This window comes from Drosophila mojavensis, unplaced genomic scaffold, assembly GCF_018153725.1.
Source record: "Drosophila mojavensis isolate 15081-1352.22 unplaced genomic scaffold, ASM1815372v1 contig_136, whole genome shotgun sequence".
Lineage (NCBI taxonomy): Eukaryota > Metazoa > Arthropoda > Insecta > Diptera > Drosophilidae > Drosophila > Drosophila mojavensis.
This window is the reverse complement of record NW_025318667.1, coordinates 2,405,885-2,429,012: the sequence shown is the minus strand read 5'-3', so window position 1 is coordinate 2,429,012 and position 23,128 is coordinate 2,405,885. Positions and strand designations below refer to the sequence as shown.

General features: G+C 41.6%; 1 protein-coding gene across 1 annotated transcript in view; it reads right to left on the bottom strand.

The window, feature by feature from the left end:
• The window catches only part of LOC6585525 (putative mediator of RNA polymerase II transcription subunit 26), a 74,662-nt gene extending 55,557 nt beyond the window's left edge, over window positions 1-19,105 (bottom strand). Inside the window, exons 1-3 of the mRNA XM_044006959.1 lie at window positions 18,383-19,105; window positions 17,023-17,400; window positions 14,132-14,288 (exon numbers count right to left, since the gene is read on the bottom strand). Of these exons, the coding sequence (XP_043862894.1) occupies window positions 14,132-14,288; window positions 17,023-17,400; window positions 18,383-18,837 (990 nt within the window). The 5' untranslated portion in view covers window positions 18,838-19,105. The remainder of the gene's footprint in view (window positions 1-14,131; window positions 14,289-17,022; window positions 17,401-18,382) is intronic.
• Window positions 19,106-23,128: the final 4,023 nt, after the last annotated feature.

Sequence of the window (23,128 nt, the reverse complement as noted above, 5' to 3'; positions counted from 1 at the left end):
TTTAAGCGTATTTTCAAGTTTTGTGCAAATGCTTGAAGAAAACACAGCAAACTACTTTAGGCACATACCTATATAGTCCAGATCAGGTTGGGGTGCTAAATCAATCTAGCTTGCTGTGGGTGTACGTCCATGTGTGACCGAAGGCTCTTCAAATTTAAGGTTTACCTTGAGTGTTACCTAATCAAATGGTCTTCATATCGATTATAGTGCAAAGATACATCAATCAGAGCTATGTGATGAACAGATATGACAGATTTGGAGAGGGAGAGAGAGAGGGACAGAGAGAAGGAAACACAGAGAGAGAGAGAGAGAGAGAGAGAGAGAAGGAAGGGCAGAGCACCAGAGAAAGAGAGACAAATAGAAAGAGTGAACGAGATAGACAGAGAGAGAAAGAGACAGAAAGACAAATTCAGAGAGGAAAGGAAAGGCAGAGCACCAGCGATAGAGAGATAGAGAGAGAGAATGAGAGAGCAAGAGACAGAGAGAGAGAGAGAGAGAGAGACAGAGAGAAGGAAACACAGAGAGAAAAAGAAAGGCAGAGCACCAGAGAATGAGAGACAAATAGAAAGAATGAACAAGATAGACATAGAGAGACAGAGACAGAAAGACAAATTCAGAGAGGAAGGGAAAAGCAGAGCACCGGCGATAGAGAGACAGAGAGAGAGAGAGAGAGAGATAGACAGAGAGAGAGAAGGAAAGAGAGAGAGATGAATAGAGAGGGCAGAGCACCAGAGATAGAAAGACAGAGAGATAGAGAGAGAGAGGGAGTGCAAGACACAGAGAGAGGAAGAGAGAAGGAACAAGAAAGAGAAAGAGAGGGAAATATATACATGCAACGGATATAGAAAGACAGAGAGATAGAGGGATATAGAGAGAGAGAGAGGGAGAGCTAATTGCTTCTCATCTAAAGCCATAGCCTAGCAGCTCTAGGTAGCATTCAGAGAATCTCCTCGTCTTGCATACCCAAGTAGAGCCCTTCCATTTCATCTTGTTTTTCTATATAATGTCAAGTGTTTGCTACGCTTTGCAACACTGTTTAATATGAGTACAGAATACAGAAATGAGCAAAAAGTTGTATTAAGCCAAAGCGTTTCAGTTGAAGCAGTTGAAGTTGAGCCCAGTCAAAACAGTTTAAAATTGCATTTAGCTGAATTTGAGTTCTGTTCAAGTGTTGTTCAAATTGTTTTGTGCAACTGTCCTTTTACATGCGAACTGATTTCGTAAGCACTGCAATTGAAACTGAAAGCATTCCAAATGAGAGACAAGCGTAAGTTAGTTAATTAGTTGCAAGGGAATACAAAAATAACTAGTTCCAGTTCTAGTTGTTGACTAAGCAATATAGTGAATAAATGATTCCATTTCAGCGTTTAGTTCTGCTGTTCATACGGTAGATGCTCATTTGAACCAGTTCAGTTAGTTAATTAGTTGCAATTGAATAAGGAAATACAAAAATAACTAGTTCCAGTTCTAGTTGTTGACTAAGCAATATAATGAATAAATGATTCCATTTCAGCGTTTAGTTCTGCTGTTCATACGGTAGATGCTCATTTGAACCAGTTCAGTTGTTGAGAATGCATGCCAAATGAACCGAGCAATTAATTAATCTTCGTTGAGGTACTAAACTAATTGAACTAGTACATAATGAACCAGTGAACTCATTCAGTGAAGAATAAACTAAAGAGCAAGCTCATTCTATTGATTAACTTGAATATAATATAGGGTGACCATCCGTCCTGGAATTCCGGGACATGTCCCACTTTTGGAGGTAATGTCCCGGTATCCCGACCTGACACGAAATTGTCTCGATTTTGGTAGTTGTTGACAGTCCCGGAATGGGCTCCGGCCCAGATGGTCACCCTAATATAATACTCAATTCGAATTGTTCAATTGCTTAACTGTTCATAAAGAAAACTTATTTATTCATTTGAACTAGAATAATGAACTCTACTAAGTCAAGCTGGGCTAGCTATTTAAAGTGTATAGCATAAGTCAGGGGTAGCACAGATTGAGCTTCCTTTATAATCAAAGACTCCTCTCTCTCTAGGCAAAGTCCGGCGGGGGCTCTTCAGATCTACATATAACTCAATTTTGTAAGAGTTCTTATAATGTTTGTATATGCCCATATAAATATATAGTTTAAAGAGTTTTTGCTTTGTTATCGATTCAAGTTATCGATTTCTTGCGCTCCATTTATAACGTCTCCACTTCATACTGCTGACGTCGATATATGTATACTCCCATGAAAAGCCACACGTTTTGAGTTTACCTTTAGAGGTGCGAGTTCAACTAATAGCCATTTCATATTTATGCCATTGGCCATTCGAGCTGACCTTAACTGGTAAGACCTTTAAGACCTGGCTCAAAAGTTGAAAAACGAAAGTTAATGAAAGTTGGGCCAAGTTAAAGTTCGTGAAACTTGAAGCCAAATGACGTGCAAATAATTTGCCAACTTTGGCAATTTGGTTGGGGCTGGAGGCAAGATATATGCGGGACAGGTGAAAGAGGGGGGCGAGCATCTGGACTGAGAGGGAACTGAGCGGGGGGAGGGGGGTCTATAGCCGCTGGCAAATGAAACATTTGGCACGCAATTGCGTGCCTGTCAGCTACTGCAATGGGCGCCACCTAGCGGCGTGTCAGTTAGCATAGATGTTTATATACACAGACTCACACACGCACACACGCACACACACACGCACACATATGCACCTGTCTAAGCTACACTTTAGTTTTCGTTATTGATATGGCAGTCGCACGCACTGCGAAACGCTTCACGCATTTCCCTCGCTCTCTGCTCTTCTACTCTAACTATCTCCCTCTTTCAGTATATGCATCTCTCTCTCTTTTCGTATTTAGTTTACTGTGAGTCATAGTCGCTGGGCATCGTTTTCATTAAAATTTTAATAGCATTGTTAGCAAATTTCTCCGGGTCTGTGCGAGCTTTTCGGCTGCGGCTTTTTGGCTTCATTGTCTGGCTGACTGGCAACACATGACACGTAATATCCATAACTTTCCTTATATAATCTTCTATGTATATTAAAAACTAAAGCAGATTGCTACACACCAGCCTCGACCAGGCAGGCATTGCGAAGTTTTTGCTGTATGCGCGCTTGAAGGGCATGAAAGAGCTTTTGCAAATATTGAAAAGGACATTCTATATGATTTGAAGATAATATTAATTGGGAAAAAAGCAAAGATGGAGAGAGAGAGAGAGAGGTGATCAAAGTTATTTACGAGCTTGCAGTAATGAAATTATAAATCCGATCTCAGAAAGCAAATCTTTCAATTCAATTCATTCTTAAGGGACATTTATAAAGATTCTATTAAGCTAATAAAAGCTTGATTAAGTGATACACGACTTTTAAGTAAAGCTTTAAAGCTGCGACTTCATAAAAGCTGCACACATCTATATATTCTACATGCATATCAAACAGATCTAAGCTGAGCTGAATTGAGAGAAGGAAAAAAATATCAAATTTGAAGTAAAAGCTCAAAGCTTAAACTGGCTGGGAAACTAGCCCTGTTAATCCAACCTCTCAATCTAAGTTTATATTAAAGCTTAACAGCTTTATTTGGAAGCAATCGTTAAAAGATCAAGTCTCAAAAAGATCCGCAAGCTTTACTGCAGTCTTAAAGCTTTGGCAACTGAAGCTGATTAGTAGCTTAAGACGGAGCTGAGCAACTTTTTTAGCTTTTGCAATGGAAACTTCAGATCTTTAAAAGCTTTTATATGAAAGCTACGACTTAAGGACTAAGCTTTTACGCCTAATGAAGGCAAGCCAATCGAACAATTGCGCTTAAGCTTGATCGCATGCAAAAGCTTTCTAATCCTCAACTTTTGCCAGAAACAAATCAAACTAATCAAGCTGATTTACTTATTTTTATAATTATTTGAAAGCTCTCCTACCACATGCCAACTTTCGCATAAACTTTAGGCACTAAAGTACAAAACTCATATAAAATCTGAAATCCAATATTGTTTACGACTTGCGTAAAGGTCGATCGCTCCGTACATCCAATAAGTGGGCACATATGCTATAAAACGAAGGCAAGAAAATGAATGCATATTGACAAATCAAGCCGCGGCTGGAGTTGACTGCGAATGCGACGGCGACGGCGACGGCGACTGCGACGGCGACTGCAAATGTGCCTTTGGACAGGGTAAAACGCAAACAAGAAATTCCAATAAACTAATTTGCACACGAAAGCGAAAAGCAGCCAGGACAGACAGATGGATACTGGGGAGCTGGAATCCTCCTCACTGCCAGCTGGCAAAGGAACAACGAATGGATGGCACCCAGGATGGATCCACTACGAATGCGACTGCGAATGCTGTCGGAATATTTGTGTATGAATTTTAAGCAGCTTGTGGAGAAAAAACGAGACCCCTTAAAGGTCTCGAACACTAGGTGTTCGACTAGGAAATACCCTCACATCCTGCGAAAATATATTTGGATTGGGCAGAGCTAAATTAAAGGTATTCAAAATGTGAAATACTCGAAGCCATATATACTTGAGACGATAAGAAATAGATACAGCTCTTATATATGCTCCAAAATGTCGATTTAGTTATCGATTGCCTGAAGCAAATCAAATCTGCTATTGAGGAACGTTCCTACAACATTCCAGTCTTTAGCCCCTCTAGCAATATAGATCGAGATCTGAGTATTTTATGTCTATGTTGTAATGGGACAATAAGAACTAGAGGGGGTATGACGATCCTGCCAGAATACTTCATAGTAAGGTCTGTTGATCTGTTAGTTCGTACTTTCAACTGTTCGTCTTTCTAACCGATTATCCCCATGACTGTCCTTCCGTCTCGCTATCTGTCTATTTGTTCGAATGATGTTAGAGACGACTGGAGCTGGATGGACTAAGAGGAAAAAAGGCGGATGAAGCATCCGAAGGTCAGATAGATTTACAGAAGGCAACAGTCCTATGGAGAGACAAATAGAGCAAGAAGCAAATGGGCCGATGGATAGAAAAACTAACAAGTCTAGATCGTCTCGATTTTGCCTTACGGCTTCACTACTTCAGTCGCTCCTACTTTCCAGTTCTACCCGCTACATACACCTTGAGAAAACCAATATACCCAAAATTTCCATATTCAATGAATGCATGTATAAAAAGAAAACCAATAAAAGGGATAAAATTGAAAACGGCGCCCAGGACATAACACACGAGCACCACTAAAGCCGGAACGAACGGGGCGAGGGGAGAGGGGAGAGGGGGGCAACGACAGCTGTAATTGTAACTGCTCTCGTGAAATATTTACAAAGTGCTCGATGAAAACTCCCCATCCGACGCTATATTATGCTTTTGGTATAATAAATTAGCATCGCGTATCGTATTATTGACTGGATTTTGAATAATAACACACAAAGGACTGAAGGTGCCGAGAAACCGGGCTCGCAAATGAGATGGTAACCCAAGAGCTGTTGCGACCAGAGCACAAAGAAAGCTCAGCGCCATGTAATAAGCGCATTCACAATTCCGCAAATGGTCTTTGCCACGCCCCCAAATCAGGCCATACACCAGGGTTGGGGCACTGGCGGTGTGGGTGGCTGTGTGGGTGGGTGGGCTGTTTCACACAACTCAGCACAATTGCGCACATAAATTTAATGCGCCAAATAATACGCAAGACAAGTGAAACGCATATTTAAGTCGACTCGAGCACATCTCTCTTCCTACTCATTCACACTCACACTCACACTCTGTCTCTCTCTCTCTCTCTCTCCCGCTCTAGCTATTGTGCAGAAGCATCGAGTGCACAGTGGCAGCTGCATTAAGCACAGTTACAATTGGACACACTGCAATAGAACTGTGAAAAGGCAAAGCTTTTGAGCTTTGAACTAAAACAAGAAAACTCAGTCAAGAAAACTTTTTAATTTTATACACTTATAATGCCGAATATATAAATGAATGTTTTATTTTGAAAGCTTTAATGATAAAAGAAACAATAGAACTTCTTAATTCTTTTAAGCTAAAATGTTAAAACAAAGTTGTTTTATTTTTAAAAGCTTTAAAGCTTCTGTGGAGTGAAAGTTGATTATAAGATAAGAAGCAAGGGGCACTCTTAATAATCAACTAATTAATTAAAATAGACAACACGAAAACATACGTTAAAAGCTTTCAACAGCTTTCAAAAGCTTTTACAATCACTAGCTGAAAATGGAAAATGTTGTATAATGTGAGCAGCATTTTCACTATATGACTCTTAAAGCTGATAAGCTAAATAGGTTGCCTTTGATAAAGCTTAAAGCTCTTGGTTTTGGTTTTGGTCACTTTTTTCTGACACAGCTAAAAAGCTTTAATCGCTTCGAATCATTCATAAAAAACTTTGCAACAAATATACTCACTTAAGAATTTGTAATTCTTACCTAAGATCTCCATTTCAATCTTTTCAAATTTAATCTTTGGCTCTTTTTTGAAAAGCTCATTAATTCATTAATAATCAATTCCTTCAATTCTTAGCGATTTTGCGCCACTGTGCGCACAGTGAAACTTAAAACTTGCAAAACTTTTGACTATTTCAAGCGCCTTCACAAAACGAAAAGTGAGCATATAGGTTTCTGTCCTCGAGACTAGATGTGGTAAATAAGGCACAACTCTATAGAGCTGTATGAAATTAAGAATAAATATTTTAAATATTTAGTTTCTTTTGTAAGCGAACGTGTATTATGGAGTCTATAATACCCGACTACAATGCCTTCACTTGTTTTGTTTTTCAGCGTTGACGTTGTATAAATGTATATATTTTGTATGCTTGCTTTTTTTAACAACTTGAGATTTGCACAGAGGACACACACACTCGCACACACACTCACGCATACATATGTAACTGTAGACACTCATTTGAATGTATTACAACAAGTTGGACGTACAAAATTCCAGCACAAAAGGACGTAGCTACGATGTTGCCGACATGAATTATTTAGAACGCCAAGCGAAATGACAGCGATGCAGGGAACGGAACGGAGCTAAGGTCTCGAGGAGTGGGATGAGGCATGAGGCAGCTGGAATGAGGTTACACAGAACACACACGCAGACACACATAGACACACAGATGGGTGTATGTGTGGTGACTGAGCGAAAGGTTTGATTAAATTTGTAGCCACTTGTAGCGAGTCATCACTGTAAGAGTGGAAGGAGCTAGAGGTAGAGGCAGTGGTAGAGACACAGAGAGAGAGAGAGAGAGAGGGAATACGGTGCTAGACACTTGGAAGGCAACTTTTGGCAAGGCGTCGGAAATTAACTCGTTTTTATGGCGCATTACATTTAACTAGGTCTAAACTAGAGCTGCTGATGGAGGGGGGGTGCTCTCGGGGTGCTACGGGCAGAGTTGATTAGCGCCCAAGTTAAATAATTTCAGAGATAGCAGATAGGTCAGAGCTCGACATCATATCTCAGCTCAGTTTATTCCACTGACAGCACAATTTCTACTTATGACCCAACAACAATCATTCACACAACAATTGAGGGTGGCTTTCAGTGATGGCTGATGGACAGGAGACGGAGATGGAGACGGAGACGGAGACGGATACGGAGGAGGCGTGGCACACGTAACGCAATCAACAATTGTTGCATGAATAAGCAGCCAAGCGCTTGGCTGGCAGAGCCCAAGCGTTGGCCCCGTTGTTTGGGCCATTTGGAGCTAATGATTGCCAGCGCACAGATCACTGAGCAATTTCTGTGGCAAAGAGTGGAGCGCGCGCGTGGGAGTCGCTGCTCAAAATTGTGCCATCAAAATTAATGGATGGGATGGATGGTGCCGCACGGCAGGAGGCGGGGGCGCCTCTGGGAAGCACAGCAGCAGACGGGGCGCTGATAGCGCGCATTAGATGATGATGGAAATTAGAGGAGCACAATAGACGGCTGACAAGACCGAGAGACCCAGAGACCCAGAGACCGAAGGCAGTCGGAAATTGAATCGCCGCGATGGCAGCGTGCGGCAAATGCCAAGAAAAGCCTGAGCAAAATCAATTAGACCAAAGAGAAGTGCCAGAAAACTATTTATGCACCATAAACTGGAGATGGAGGTAAAGCAGCTCCGTTCCCACTCAGCTCAACTCTACTCGAGGGTGTACGGCATTTGGAGTAAGGCGTAAGGCCTTAAGGCATGTAACCTCAAGTCAATTGCCCAATCATTGAGCTGCATTCCCATGCTAAGGATTATATCCTAGTTTAAATTAGCTATTGCTAAGTCATAAATTTAAGCTCAAGTTAAGGCTAATAAACTAAAAGGGGCTAAGGAGCAGACGACCAGAGCGAGGAAGAGAGGCGCAAAGAGGAATATTGAGATGGAAAAGAGATAAATAGAGATATCTCTTCTTGGCTGTCTTTCTCTGCAATTGTTCTCTCTCTCTCTCGCTCTCTCCCACCGCATATGCATTTGTCTCTCCTTCCGACTCTCTCTCTCTATATCTCTCGCCCTCTGGGTTTCTCTCATAGCATAACTCAAAAATAGTTATACTTCTCTAGTGAAATCATTGTCTTTCTTTTCACTCTCTCCTTCTCTCTCTTTCTCTATCTCTCTCCCTCGCTCCCCTCCTCCCTATCTGTCTCTCTCTCTCTCCCTATCGCTATCTCTCTGCCTATTTCTCTCTCTCTCTCCCTCTCGTTATATCTCCCCCCCTTTCTCTCTCTCTCGTTCTCTCTCTCTCTCTCTCTCTCTCCTCTCCCCCCCCTCTCTCTCTCTCCCCCCTCTCTCTCTCTCTCTACTTCTCTCTCTCCTTCTCGTTCTCTCCCTCTCGATCTCTTCCTCCTCTCTCTCTCTCTCTCTCCCCCGCTCTCTCTCTCTCTCTACTTCTCTCTCTCCTTCTCGTTCTCTCCCTCTCGATCTCTTCCTCCTCTCTCTCTCTCTCTCTCTCTCTCTCTCTCCCTCTCGATCTCTTCCTCCTCTCTCTCTCTCTCTCTCTCTCTCTCTCTCTCTCCCTCTCGATCTCTTCCTCCTCTCTCTCTCTCTCTCTCTCTCTCTCTCTCCCTCTCGATCTCTTCCTCCTCTCTCTCTCTCTCTCTCTCTCTCCCCTCTCGATCTCTTCCTCCTCTCTCTCTCTCTCTCCCCCCCCTCTCTCTCTCTCTCTACTTCTCTCTCTCCTTCTCGTTCTCTCCCTCTCGATCTCTTCCTCCTCTCTCTCTCTCTCTCTCTCTCTACTTCTCTCTCTCCTTCTCGTTCTCTCCCTCTCGATCTCTTCCTCCTCTCTCTCTCTCTCTCTCTCTCTCTCTCTCTACTTCTCTCTCTCCTTCTCGTTCTCTCCCCTCTCGATCTCTTCCTCCTCTCTCTCTCTCTCTCTCTCTCTCTCTCTCTCTCTACCCTTCTCTCTCTTTCTCTATCTTATAGTATACTTCAAAAAGAGTTAATTTCCCTACCGAAACCATTCTGATATCAAGGAAACCTGAAGATAGGCAGCAGGAAAAACTCATCCTAAAAACACTTTCTCCCCCGAAATGCGGAGAAAACACTTCTTTAGCGACAAATTCGAACTTCATCTTTTGTTTATTTTAAAAGGAAATCCAATTTGAATATCCACAAAGAGCCAATTGCGAATCGAAGCCCTTTCCACAAAGAAATGAAAGAAGTATGAAAACGAAATTTGCAATAAATTGGATGCAATTCTGCTAAAAACTCTATTGAAATTGAAACAGTTGCAATTCTATTTGAAATAATTGCATTTCGACCCCAAATGGGCGTTGGGGCAAAACAAAGGCTTGACCCAAGCTACGGCTCCCGATTTCTAATTCGCAAAAGGCAAAATCCCCACAAAACTTTATTATAATAAACAATTTACGAGGCAAAAGGCAGCTTAAGTTGCGCAACTTGCAGCAACAACAATGGGGGAGGGAAACAAAGCTGCTCTAAATCGGGTATACGCGACTAGCAAATACCCATACAGAGAGCTCTGGTGAATAAATGTGGGCTAAGGCGCAATTTTGTAGCTTAAGGTTATTCATATTTCTGTTCTTATCAGACATGAGCTGAACAGGATTTAAAGAGCTCTATGTTTTACGTACTCTATGTTTCGATATGCTTAAGTATAAGTCAAATGTAGAATCAGGCGTGCCTAACTCATATGTCGAATATATAACTAAAATTTTATATCAATATTTATCCATTTCCAGGAAAAGTAGATTGATTATTTCGAAATAAACGAGATATATGCCTTGCTTCATTCAAATTTTCAAATCAGCTGTTGCTTCTGATCCCAAACCTATATGAAAATCATATATTCCCAGTTACCCCATCCACTTCAACTTTCCGTCAATTTCAACAGAGCGAATATACCTCATTTATGCACACTTTCAGAAATGGGGAAAAGGTAAAAGCCAAACAGCAACGAGCTAAGGGCGAGTCCACAGTGAGCCACAGCAGGAGGTAAATATGGCTTGGGCCCAGGCTTCGCTCTGGTTGATTGAATAACTTCTGTGTGTGTCTCTTTCAAATGCGATTGCATTCTTGGCCAACTTGGAGGCATACAAAAATGTATCAATGATAAATGGAGGTTGTGACTTAGTTGCGAATTGCGAAAAGTTATTCATTGATAAGGGCAATAGAATAGGTAGAACAGAGTAGTAAAAAGTGAAACTTAGGGAAGTAGAATGGGAGCTTAAGGAAATTTAATGTAAATGAATCGTAAATTTAAAAAGTGAAACTTAGGGAAGTAGAATGGGAGCTTAAAGAAATACATATAATGTAAATGAATCGTAAATGTCAAACAAGCTGTCTCAGATTGAAATTGAGTTCGAAGATATACATTCCTTATAAATATACATCTTGAATCCTGACTAGCTAAGCACCAAGGGATTTATTCTATATAGCTTATTCAAAACACAATCCACTTCATTTTACAATCAATTCATTTCGATTCATTTATTCTATATATATTGGTTTATTGACCCAATATTACGGTTCTTTTCCACCTATCCGTCCATCTACAGACTTACTAGAGCTCTAAAATTTCGAATATGTTGTATACTCGTCGACAACTCAGGATCAAAAAGATATGGCGCATATATCTACGGTAAAGCTGCATCTAAAAACTTAGTATTTAACAACTAATTTCACATTGACCTCTCATATTTATTCCCCAAGAAAGGTACATATATATGTATATACTATATACAGCAGAATCCGGTTATAGCGATTCCGCTTATAACGTCTGTATCGTTATAGCGATGAAAATTCTGGTCCCCGAACAAACTTTTATGAGCAAGCATATACGGTCATAGCGCCTTCCGGATATGACAACGGTCTCTTGAGTGTCGTTATAGCCGGATTCTACTGTATGTATATATATATATATATATATATATATATACAGTAAAATCCGGCTATAGTGTACGTTCAGGCATTGCGACGAGAGTTCAATGTCTTCCCTGGTGCCCACAAGATGAGACAGATGTTACCATATATGATTATAGCATTTTCCGAATATTACGACACTAAATATTGAGTTCATTAAGCGACGCTATAGCTAGAGTCTACTGTACTTTATTTATATAATTAGTATAAAAACTCAAAGTCTTAAGCAAAATATAAGCAATGTGGCTATACCACATTGATATTTACTAACTGCAACTAGACATAGACCCATTATATACCCTCGTAACTGTCCGCTAACTGATTAAAGCCGACTTTGGCCAAAATGAAAAATGATCTATGCTAATAAAGACGCGCTTATGACTTGAAAAGAAATCAAAAAGAAATGTACATTTTTCATAGCATACTTTTTGGGGCGGCTGCAGGTAAATAGGGGGAGTGGCATTATCGTTTGGTTAGCGAGGTTCGAGTTGGTGCATTTTAGTAACTACTTAAGCTGCCAACGTAGATTCCAATGCCATTTGTCTTGGCCTGGCTGCTGCTGCTGCTGCTGCTGCTCCTATGGCATTTTTACGCTGGCTGAGAAATCAAATTGACAGCGACAGGTGGGCGGGCGTCTCAGGTAAAAGTTGTCAGACACGTCTGCGGCAGGCACTTTGGCATGATTAGTGTCTGGCAGGTCGGACAAGACAGCTGCAGCTCAGGTGAGACAGGTGCTATGTCAACCGTGTGCCGCCGAGCACATAAATCTAAGCGCAGATGAAGCTGCTAATGTGACGCAGCCGCGCTGGATCAGAAACTTGTGAACTCTGCCAGCTTGCGCGCTTCCCACCTGTAATTGAAGGGGAAGCAACAATTTTGTTGCTTTATTTATTTATGGCACGAAAAATGTCTTGATGAAGGTGCAAATGTTGCACATGTAGCGGGCAGTCTGGGAGGGTGGCCGGCGGGCGGGGCGTGGCGTGGCTTGGCGTGGCTGTCGGACAGCTGACAGACCTCGTTTGCCACGAGACGAAACACAAGTTTTACAGAGAGCGAAAACCGCAGCACTTCAAAAACATTTCGTCTAACAAATGGATGTCTGTCAGTCGAGTCGAGTCGAGTCGAGTCGAGGCCGGGCCCTGGGATTTGGGAGTAGCCAGCAGGGCTGTCAATACGGGCCAGCGTCTGTCTGTCAGTCTGTCTGACCGTCTGCCACTGCAGCGAGTCGCTTAAAATTTTGATGAGATTAGCACGGAGCAAGCCGCATTCAGTGGGTCTTGGTGGGTCTAAGTGGGTCTAAGAGGAACTGTCGACTTGCTTGAGTTTTTATTGACACTGCCAGGTTTTTGATTTTCCTTATGGAGCTGTCAGTTTTTCCGCTTTTCATTTTTTCCCCCAAGTAACTAAATCTATTTCGAATGCATTCGCGGAGGAACGTTATCGATAGAGAAAGCAATTTAGAATGTAGAACAGAATCATATTCCTTTTTATCTCTCCCTTCTCACCACCTGACTCTGCTAACTGCCTCTCTATATATGCTTATCTCTCTCTCTCTCTGCTGTCCTTTTCCTCTCTCTATCTCTATTGCTGTTTCTCTCTCTCTCTTTCACTTCACTTTCTCTCAGTTATTTCTTTATAGCAGCCTTCACTCAGAAAGCAAGGGAGCGGAGCCTCTCTTTTCTCTCCCTCTCTCTCTCTCTCTCTCTCTCTCTCATCTTCGTCTCTCCACTACTATCTCTATCGTTTTCCTTTCTCTCTTCTCTCCATTCTCCTGCTTCTGCCTGTCTACGTCTTTCACTTTCTGCAACCATTCTCCAGCGTTGCTCTCTTTCCTCTTCTTTCCATTTTTCGCTGCCTATCTCTATCTTTTTCAGTTTCCATCACTCTCTCTCTCTCTCTCTCTCTCTCTTTTCTGTCCCTCTCTCTCTCTCATTTTCTCACTCTCCTTAACTCTATCCCTTTTCCCACATCACTCTATCTCTCGCTCTCTAACTATAGCTCTCTGTCTCTTTTTCCACTTCAGAGTCTCTCCCTCCCTCCTACCTCCCGGCCCTCTTCGCTACTCACTAAAGTCATTGCCCAAAAACGTATTTAACTTGATTATCAGCTGTGGCACATCGCACACCCTATTTACCTATCTCATCCCACCCTCCCCCTCCCTCTCCCCCTTCCCGCACTTGCCCTATTCCGACTGACAGACACCTTCAGCCAAATGGCCGCCAGGATCTCGCAGGACTTGAGGGGCAAAATCAAATTCGACGCTCAATTAAAATTCAATTTGTTGCGCGCCATTAATTAGATTCCCATCCCTCCGGCCGAAACTTTCGGCTGAACAAGTTTCAGCAGACAGCGCCACCTGTGACAGATGCCTCCTCCCGCACGGAGCCGCAGTCAGAGCCAGCCAGGCCCCCAGGCTCCCAGGCCCCCAGACTCCCCCAGGTCTCTCAACATAATGCAATTTTTCTTGGAGCTGCTTCATTGAACTGCAGCTGGCCAACTGTGCGGGGGGAGGAGAGCTCTCTAATTAGAGATAAGGCTGGGCGGGGCTTCAGGGTTGGGTCAGCTCTTCGACACTTCAATTAGTTGTAATCTATGCGCATAAAATTGCCAGCTAGATGGATGGCTCGCAGCGGCAGCATGCAACATGTGGCAAGGTAAGTCCAACAAATACGCATAAATTACGCCCAGCGGGAGATTTTGTCTGTTCCGCTTTCGCTTTCGCATTCGCTTTCTGTTTCTCTTTCTCATTTTTGTTGTTGTTCGATTTTGTTTTGTCGTTCTCCAATTGTTTAGACCGGACTAGTTCATTGGCCTCTTGCACACAACTGTACTCACCTGCTTCTGCAACGTGTTGGAGAGCTCCTCGAGGCACTCCTTGCGCTCGAAGCGCTCAAACTTGAAGCTGTTCGAGCGATAGAGCTCATTGTCCTCACGTCGACGATTGCGGCACAGCCGTCGTGTTATTATATTTCCACTTCCACTCAAGCGAGGCCTAGCCAAATAGAATAGAATAGAGCAGCGATAAGTTTGATTGAGAGCTCATCGGTTATTGTTATCAAAACTCAAAGGGTTAACCGCAAGAGCCCATCGTTTCCTCAGCTATTGTGCGTGAACTTTTGTCGAGCTTCGAGTAGTTTTCATTATCGAACGATATATTTTTTTAAGTTTAACAATTCCAATGTGTTATTGAGCGACACTAAACTCAAATGTTGTTTGACGACCTTAAAAAGCTTTTCGTTCCTGTGCCCTTTCATCTTTACTAGGTTTATGTGACCGTCCGTCTAACACTCCGTCCGGCTTCCCAAGTCTTATCTAGCCTCCGTTTGTCTTTCCATCCGTTCCTCCTTTTGTCAATATCATTTTTAATAGTTAGCTAAATTTAATCTGTTTCTTATTCGTTTTTGAGGTATTCCTGTTTGAACCTGAGTTCCTGCTCAACTTTTAAAATAGCCCCAATTTCCGGTTTCATACAACTTAGAAACAATAAAATAAATTTGAATGGAACTAGAACTTTTTCAGCCCCAAGTACTATCATCATTCATACATTCAATTACATTGAACTAGTTCGCTTTCAACTATAATTTGTCAGTTTTGTAACATATCGTTGCTTTGGCTATTGATAAGTGAGGTTGCTAAATAGATCTAGTTCATTAACAACTCAAGCAATAAATCTTCCAAAACTTTTCTTCTCCGAACTAGCTCTTTTTTTAAATAGCTCTAAACTCTAACTGAATAATCTTTCCTTAACCTAGTGTTCTATAGTGAACTAGTTTTCTGTATCGAACTCATTCTTAAGCTAAATGGAACTAGTTTCATAGAAAAAAATTTTACTCAAGAGAACCCAGCTTTACCTATTCGATTCCTTAGCCCAATTTTCTTTTGGGTTCCATTTCAAGTTGAACTTGTGCCGACTTCTGTTGCATTTCTTGACGTAAGTAACTAGGAATGCCTGCAAAACGTTTGTAGCCTCAATATCCACCTCTGCACCTCTCTTATACCTTGCACCGTATTTAATTATCGTATACCCAAAGTTTTTAGCTTTGAGCTAGTTTGTTTATTTTTCCTTCGAGAAGGAGGCGAAGGTAGGTAGTTAGTCCCTAGCTCTGTGTCATACCATTAACTCTGTTGCTGTAGCTGTTGCTTGTCAGCAGAGGCCTGAAGCAGCCCCCAGCCCCTACCTTCTACCTCCTGCGACTTTCAGTTTTGGTAAAAAAAAAAAAAGGCTTTTGGGGCTAACAGCAGCTGGCAAAGAAGCTCGTTAGGCCGGGCGCTTCATTAAAATTTGACACATTTGGGACGGAGGCCGTGTTGAAAACGAAAAACAAAAATATATAGAAATGAGTTGGAGGTGGAGCTGGAAGTGGAGGTTGAGTTAGAGGTGGAGGTGGAGGTGGAGCTGGAGGTGGCTTGTCGACCTGGTGTTGGGTTAAAGCCGCAGCATTTAAAGTTGGCTAACACGGGAAATGTCGTCGACCCAGTTTTTCACTTGCATTTGGGTTCATTCAACGAAATGACCCCGCCCACCTACATCCTGCCCCTGGCCCCGGCCCCTCGCAGCCACAACCTCACCCCTCGCAACACTTCAATGAAGCCAACTAACCGACTGTGCGACTCACTCGACTCCAGACTGGGCAAACTCGAGCATGCAATAATGATCGACTAGGAGTTACCCCCTGACCGAAAAAAAAACTATTTGCATTACGCTTTACTCAGCTGTCGGACAGATGATAGACCTACGGTTACCCTGTAGCTAGCTGTGCATTGAAATGGATGACAAGCAAAGCCAACTATAACCAAGTCATGTTGAGAATGCTTTCCTGTACTTGAGCCCAGCTTAAGTAAAGCTCAGAGTCGTATAAATAGACATGCAGTTCCATCTAGGTAGGAAATGAGCAGGACATTTTTATTCCCAGTTGAGTCCATAAATTCCAAGCGCGCTATAAGCTTACCTCATTAATCACTCAATTCATCCTTACAAAAATTGATTTTATGATAGTGATGTCTATCGATAACTTATCGATATTCGAATAATACAGCAAACGCATCTAAAAGCTTTCAACATATGTGCTTAAAGCTCGCTAAAAATGTAAGCATTTAAGCTAAGCTCTTTAAGTGTCAGAGCTCAACAAATAAAGTTGATTAATAATCGATAAATTTTAATCTATGAAAAAATCAAAATTCTCTTTAGTTGCATATGGCATACTGAAATTTGATAGAAATAAACCTGAAAGTTAACAACTGCTATCATTTCAAGGCATATCAGTAATCTTGCAAATTTATCGATAATTGCTAAAACTTGAAATGGGCCTCAAAGCAAAGTACCTTAAGCAGGCAGTCAATTCATCTATATATCTATGATACCTGTCTAGTTATAACAAACTAAGTTATGTGCTTGGGAAAATACCAGGAATTAGAAAAGTATGATCGATATTAATCGATAAATGAGAGCATTGTTTTAGAACTGTACTCAACTAAAGGCTTCATATCCTTAGTTCAATAGACCTCACTCTAGCATACCCCATGTACTCATTTGGTTTAATGTACAGGGTATAACAAAGAGCTTAAAAACTCAGCGACGCCCAACAAAAGCCACAAACCACTGGAAAAGGCTCAAGTGTTGGCAACGCAGTTGTTGCCCACTTGCAGCTTACAACTTGCAACTGGCAACTGGCAAGTTGCAACTTCATGGCAAATGGGAAACATTTTGGGGCACGGCGTAAACTCACCCGCAGGGCTTGCAGTGCGTCATGTGCAGATCCCAGTTAAGGTGAAAGTTGAACATGCGCAGCTTAGCGACCGCCCGCTGCCTCAGCGAGATGTCCGGCGGCGTTGCAGCAGCAGCTGCTTGTGCTCCTGCTCCTGCTCCTGCTCCTCCGCCAGCTGCTGCTCCTCCTCCTGCTGCTGCTGCACCGCCTGCTGCTGCGGCATTGGCCAGCACCGGCGCACGCTGTGCATTTGGATACATCATGACGGTGCCACTGGGCGCTGAGCTGGCGAACAGGCGCTGCGATGTGGAGACTGTGCCAATTCCGTGGCCATGGCGATAGTGTTGATGCTGATGCTGGTGCGGGTGCTCCTTCAGCGTGTAGAAGCCGCCCGAGGAACTGCAACAAGCGAATACACAGTTTAACCTCATGCTAAAGTGCATGTTAAAGTTAACACTAAAGTTCAAATAGTCAGTTGTAGGCAAGCAATACGGATTTGGAACTATCTGAAACTATCGCAAGGCGATAAACCAATTTGTAGTTCAAGGTAAATCTCATGCTAAAGTTAAAGTTACTTGTAGTGGCAAGCTATGGGTCAAGTCAAACATTTTTAATTTGGAACTGGAAACTATCGTAGGGTTATAAGATAAGTTATAGCTTATGGTGGAGCTCATGTTAAAATGCAGTTTAAAGCTAAGACTAAAATGCTAATTAGCTTAAGGATGTGAATTGAGAAGCTAGGAAAGCTATAGTATATATAGTAGATAAAGTATTGAAAAAGCTATTAGGTACTATAGAAAAAGTATTTACTAGCCAAAGTTCTCTTATGCCTCTAGTTATAGTCTTATGTCTCTTAGAGTCTCTAATTACTGAGCTGCGCGTAAGGAAAGCCTTTTTGATGGATTAGATATCGCGCAAGATCAAGTTACATAGTCGTACAAAACATCTGATATTATCTCTATTATTAATAACTTGAAAATAGTTTGACCACACTGCCCCAGCTTCCCCTCTTCCTATCACACTATTTCCAATCTCTATAATCCACTGATAAATTTGTAAATTCATTGAGCTATTGATGGACTGGCTCAGGTAAAGATTGTCTGCCTGAGTTCCTGTTTGATGGGTTGATTGACTGATTGATAACTATTAAGATTGATTGATGTACCAACTCTATGACTGATTGATTGAGTGGTTTAGGTGGGAGTGACAATTCACTTGATGTCTAACCAATGCATTGACTGATTGATTTCTTGATTGATTGCTTGACCAACGAACGCCATGGCACATAGTATTAAATACTCCAACACATAGTCCTACATAGATCTTAAAATAATCAGAATGGTTCGCTTGGAGTAGTGTTGTTCAATTGAGCTTTACTTACGACATGTTATCACCGCCAGCATCGCCCACGCAGCTGGTAACACTGGCCATGCCGCCGCTGCGTCGCGGTCGGCTCTTGCGTCGACGTCGACGCCGGCGCTCCGATGAGGCGGTGCGCGTTTGCAAAACGTGCTGGCTAAGCGATTTGTGACAGTTCGATGGCGGCTGCCCGCTGCTGGCCAAACGGCGTCCGGTCGCATTGCTGCCGCCGGCAGCGCTGCCCACGCCGACGCCGACGCCGGGCAGACCTTGAACAGCGACCACGAGCTGCGCATCACCAAAGCCGCCCGCAGAGCTGATGGTGTCACTCGAATGTGGCGTTATAATGCCGGCAGCTGCGCCGGCAGCGCCGGTAGCGGCGCCAGCAGCAGCGTTGGCCGACTGTGCTGCCTGCGACGGCGTTTGTGATTTGCTGTTGCGCAGGCTGTGATTCACTTTGCGCCACATGCGTTCCATAACGGGATTTCTTGCTGATGTTGTTCTTTCTTTATATTTTTCTTTTGTTATCTATTTTTAGTTGCTTCTTCTAATTCCTAAGCAATTTTTACTAGCTACAAAGGAGTAGGGGATGAATTTGGCGACTCTTCTGTAGTGGAAGTAGTTGTTGTTGTTGTTGCTATCGTTGTTATAGTTGTATTGTTGCGAGGTGGCAGTGTTTTGTTTTATTTGTTGTTGTATTTTTTTCTTTTCTTGTCAGCTCTGGCGCTGTTTGCTGAGCAGCAGCCGCAACATGCCTGCATAAGCCCACACACTCTCTCTCACGCACACAGGCACAGTGGCACACACACACACACACACAGACGCACACAGGCACACACAAAAAGCTACTCAGCAGGAACTATGCATTGTTGTGGTTTATAGTATTAGTTGTTGTTGTTGTTCTCTGTGGATAGCGGAAGCAGAAAACAAAGAGCATGAATTGAGTTTAACCAAACACATACACTCACACACCCACAAGCAGCGCGCTCTAAATGCGCGTGTGTGTGTGTGTGTGTGGAAACTTTTGTCATGCACTTTTAGGTTAAGCACGCGCTTCACTCCTTTTGTTAACTCGCGCCATTGTTGTTGTTGTCACTGCTGATGTTCACATTGCACTTGTGAATGAAAACGAATTGCAGAGAGCAATTGAGCGAGGCACACGCACACGCACCCACACATAAACAAACTATTTGCATACACATGCACAGCTGTATATTTGTTGTTATTTTCTCTCTCTTTTTATTTTTCAAAATGGCAAAACTTGTTAAGTCTTCACTCGAAAAAAAAAAATACATCTAAATAGCAGCAATCAGCAGCAGTGAAAAGCAACAGCGAGAACTGTAACTGTAAAGATGAGAAACACAGTGAAGACGGTGATGAAGGCGACGACAGCGCGGCAGCGACGATGGCGACAGCGACGAAGACGACGACACACATTTTACGTTTTGTGTAATTTTGCGTTAGTAATGAGCGGAGAGCGCAAACACACACGCACACACATGTACAAAAGCAGAGACAAAAACACACACACACGCAGCCAAAAAGTAAAGCAGGAGAGTTTAACGTTGGCGTTGGCAACCAAAGCGCCGCTTTTATTGACGCCAAGCTACTCCTGCTTGTTTTCGTTGTTGTTGCTGCGGCTGCTTACGTTTCTAGATTGTGCTGAAAGTTCTCTATGCGAACAGTGGTCTAAGGCTTCGCAAAATAGATTGAAATTAATGAACGGACAGCTTAATTAATCGTATGCATAGGTTGAATTTCAACCTATTTTAGAGATGGCTATTAGCCAAAAGTAGCTGATTTTTGGCAAATTGAAATATTTGACGAAAAATCTAAAAAGAAATAACGAAGTAAATTTAAAGCACATAGCATTTAAAATTCAATTTGCTTATAATTTCAAACAAATAAATCCAATGCCCAAAAAAGTATGCTATAAGTAAATTGGCAAAGACAACTTCAAGAGTGTCATTAAGGAGCTACAACCTTTTAAACCAAAGAAGTGTGTTAAAGAGAAAAGAAAAACAGTTGTCGGAACAATACGCGTTGAATAACAAAATCGTAGTTGCCTTGAGGACTTAGCACCACTGTGCCTGCACAAGCAGGAGCTGCCCAACTGAGCGCTCTCTAGCACTCTTACTCTCGCTCTCTCTCGCTGCCGTGCGTGGGCGCAAGCCGTTGCCGTTGCCGTTGTCATCGTCGTTGCCGTCGTTGTTGTTGTATCCAGCCACGTCCTGTGTATAACACAAACAATTTGTGCTTGACGCTGCAAGGGAATTCCCGATGAGAGAGCGCACTGGCAAAGTCATCAATTGATACGTTAATGAAAATCTATTTTCAATTATTATTAACACTTTTCATTGTCTGCTTTTGCGAGCACGCACACACGCACACAGTCACCGGAAACGGAAACGTTTGTCAATTTACATTATTTTTATTTATGATTTTTCTTTCGCTTCGTTATCACAAACAACGAAATTCGCTGCGCTTTTTGTGGCCAGGAGCAGAGGCCTCTGCCCGTTTATTGGCAACGCGCACGCACAAATAAAGCAGACACAGCGAGCGATGCTCAACACTGGCAATAGCAGCAGCAGCGGCAGCGACAGCGACAGCGGCTGAGGCAGAGCCAGCACCGCATTCCGTTGCTCTCGACTGTCATGCTCTCACGCTCGCACTCTCGCTGTCAGTGACGTTCTCTTTGGAAAATGTAAACATTGTCGAAGCCGGGCATTTTAATTAAGAAACAAAAAAACTATAAGACCCACGGTATAATTAGCCAAAATTTTGTTGCTGTTATTTATTTTATGCGTTATGTTAGTCTTTGGCTTAGTTTTTAGTTATTATCGATAGCTGGGCTATGGCGGAAATATCGAATATTGTAGTAGCATTAAAAGGGATATTTTAGGGACATTTCAGCGGCATTTACTAGCTGGACATTTACTGGCGCCCTCTATTGCATGGCAGCGAAAGCAGTAGTTATGCCAGCTGCGCGCTAGATGGCGCCAGCATGAAAATACCACAGGATGAGCAAGCCTTGAGAACAGTGAAATTAGACCCGCGCATATTATCTGCAAATAAAATGGTTTGCTTGTAACATAATTTCCCATTCGAATTCCCATTCCAAAAGCACAGAAAATTGTTTTTAATATATTTTTTTTTTATATTTAAGTTTGCTTTTTCTTGTTGTTTATAGTATTTGCCAGTTTGGCTGACATATGTATCAGCTTGATCGTAATCGTTATCGTAATCGTTATCGGTATCGGTATCTGTATCGTCTCTATCCACATGCTTTGCCTTAGGTGACACTTTTCATTCGATATACTTGGTATATGCGAGCCATACGTGTTATCGGTTATCGATTCATTCTATATATATGTATATATATGTTATATATTGATCTTGATCTGTTTAGTTTAGACATTTAGTTGACATCGAACATACACAAAAGGAATGTCTTAATATGATTTCTTTATTTATTTGTTTTGTTTTTTTTTTTTTTGTGTTATTTTACGTTTTTTTTTTTTTTTTTTCTTTTCATTTTTGTTGTTCTTAGATAAATTGCCTTTATAATCTGATAACTGTATCACTACGTTACACACACATCGAGACACACATCAAAAAGGAAATGTTATATTACTGCTATATGCTGTCCACGCTCAACCTTTCTCGTTCTAACTCTTCTCTTTCTCCTCTCTTCCTGCTCTTTCTAACTTACGCTTACAAAATGTTTCTTATTTATTTTTTTGGCCTATTGCGTAATTTTACATATTTGAGATCTTCAATTATACTTAAGACTTGCACCACGGTGCCAGTGCTGCCACCAAGTTGTAGTTTCCTTTGTTATTTATTATTATTATTTTTTTTTTTTTTACTTATCACAAAAAGTGTTGAAAACAAAAATGAGAAACTGAAACAGAATCAGAGACTGAGACTGAGACGGCACAGACACAATTGAGTTAGTCGGAACGCTTGGAAGTGAAACAGCGAATGCCATACAAATTCGTTTACAGCTAATCTATGCATGTCTACTAATACATATAAATTCTTGTTTATATGTGTATATATTTGCAACTCTTCCTTGAATTTTTGATTTCACGTTAGCTTATTTATAAAACGGGCCTCAGCGCACCAAATCCCAAACGTGTCTGACTGTGTGGCAACACTCTTGTACAAATTCAAATTATTTTAATCTTCAATTTTGTTTATTTTTATTTTCAGCATTGTGTCTGCTTTTTATTTTATTTTTTTTATTTTAAGTTAGTTTGGTTTTATTTCTTTTTTTTTTATCTTAATTTTTTTTTGCATTTTAGAAAAATGTTTTTGTTTGGTGTTGTTTTGTGGCAACTTTAGATTTGCTTTATGCGCACTTTCTTGTGTTGGCATTTTACAACACAGTGTTGGTCCAGTGTTAGCAGTGGCCTTTTTTAACATCTCTTCTTCATCTTCTCGAAAATGCTAATTGTTTTCTCGGTTTTCTTGTTTTTTACAATTTCTGCTAGATAAAAAATAAAAAACAAATAAAAATTACATATTCCATGCGCTGTTGCCTCACTGAAATTCGGCAACGTTGCATAGTGAGTACCGTTAGTTAGTTGCCGCTTTGCCCATTCGACACAAATTCACAAAAAATTTTATTTTTTCAAGTTTTTTTTTTTTACGTATTACGCCAATGACATTTCTTTACTGTATTTTTTACCAATTTTCATTCGCATCTTTTCTTCTTCTTGTTCAACATCAAATATATTTCTATTTATTATTATTTATACAAATA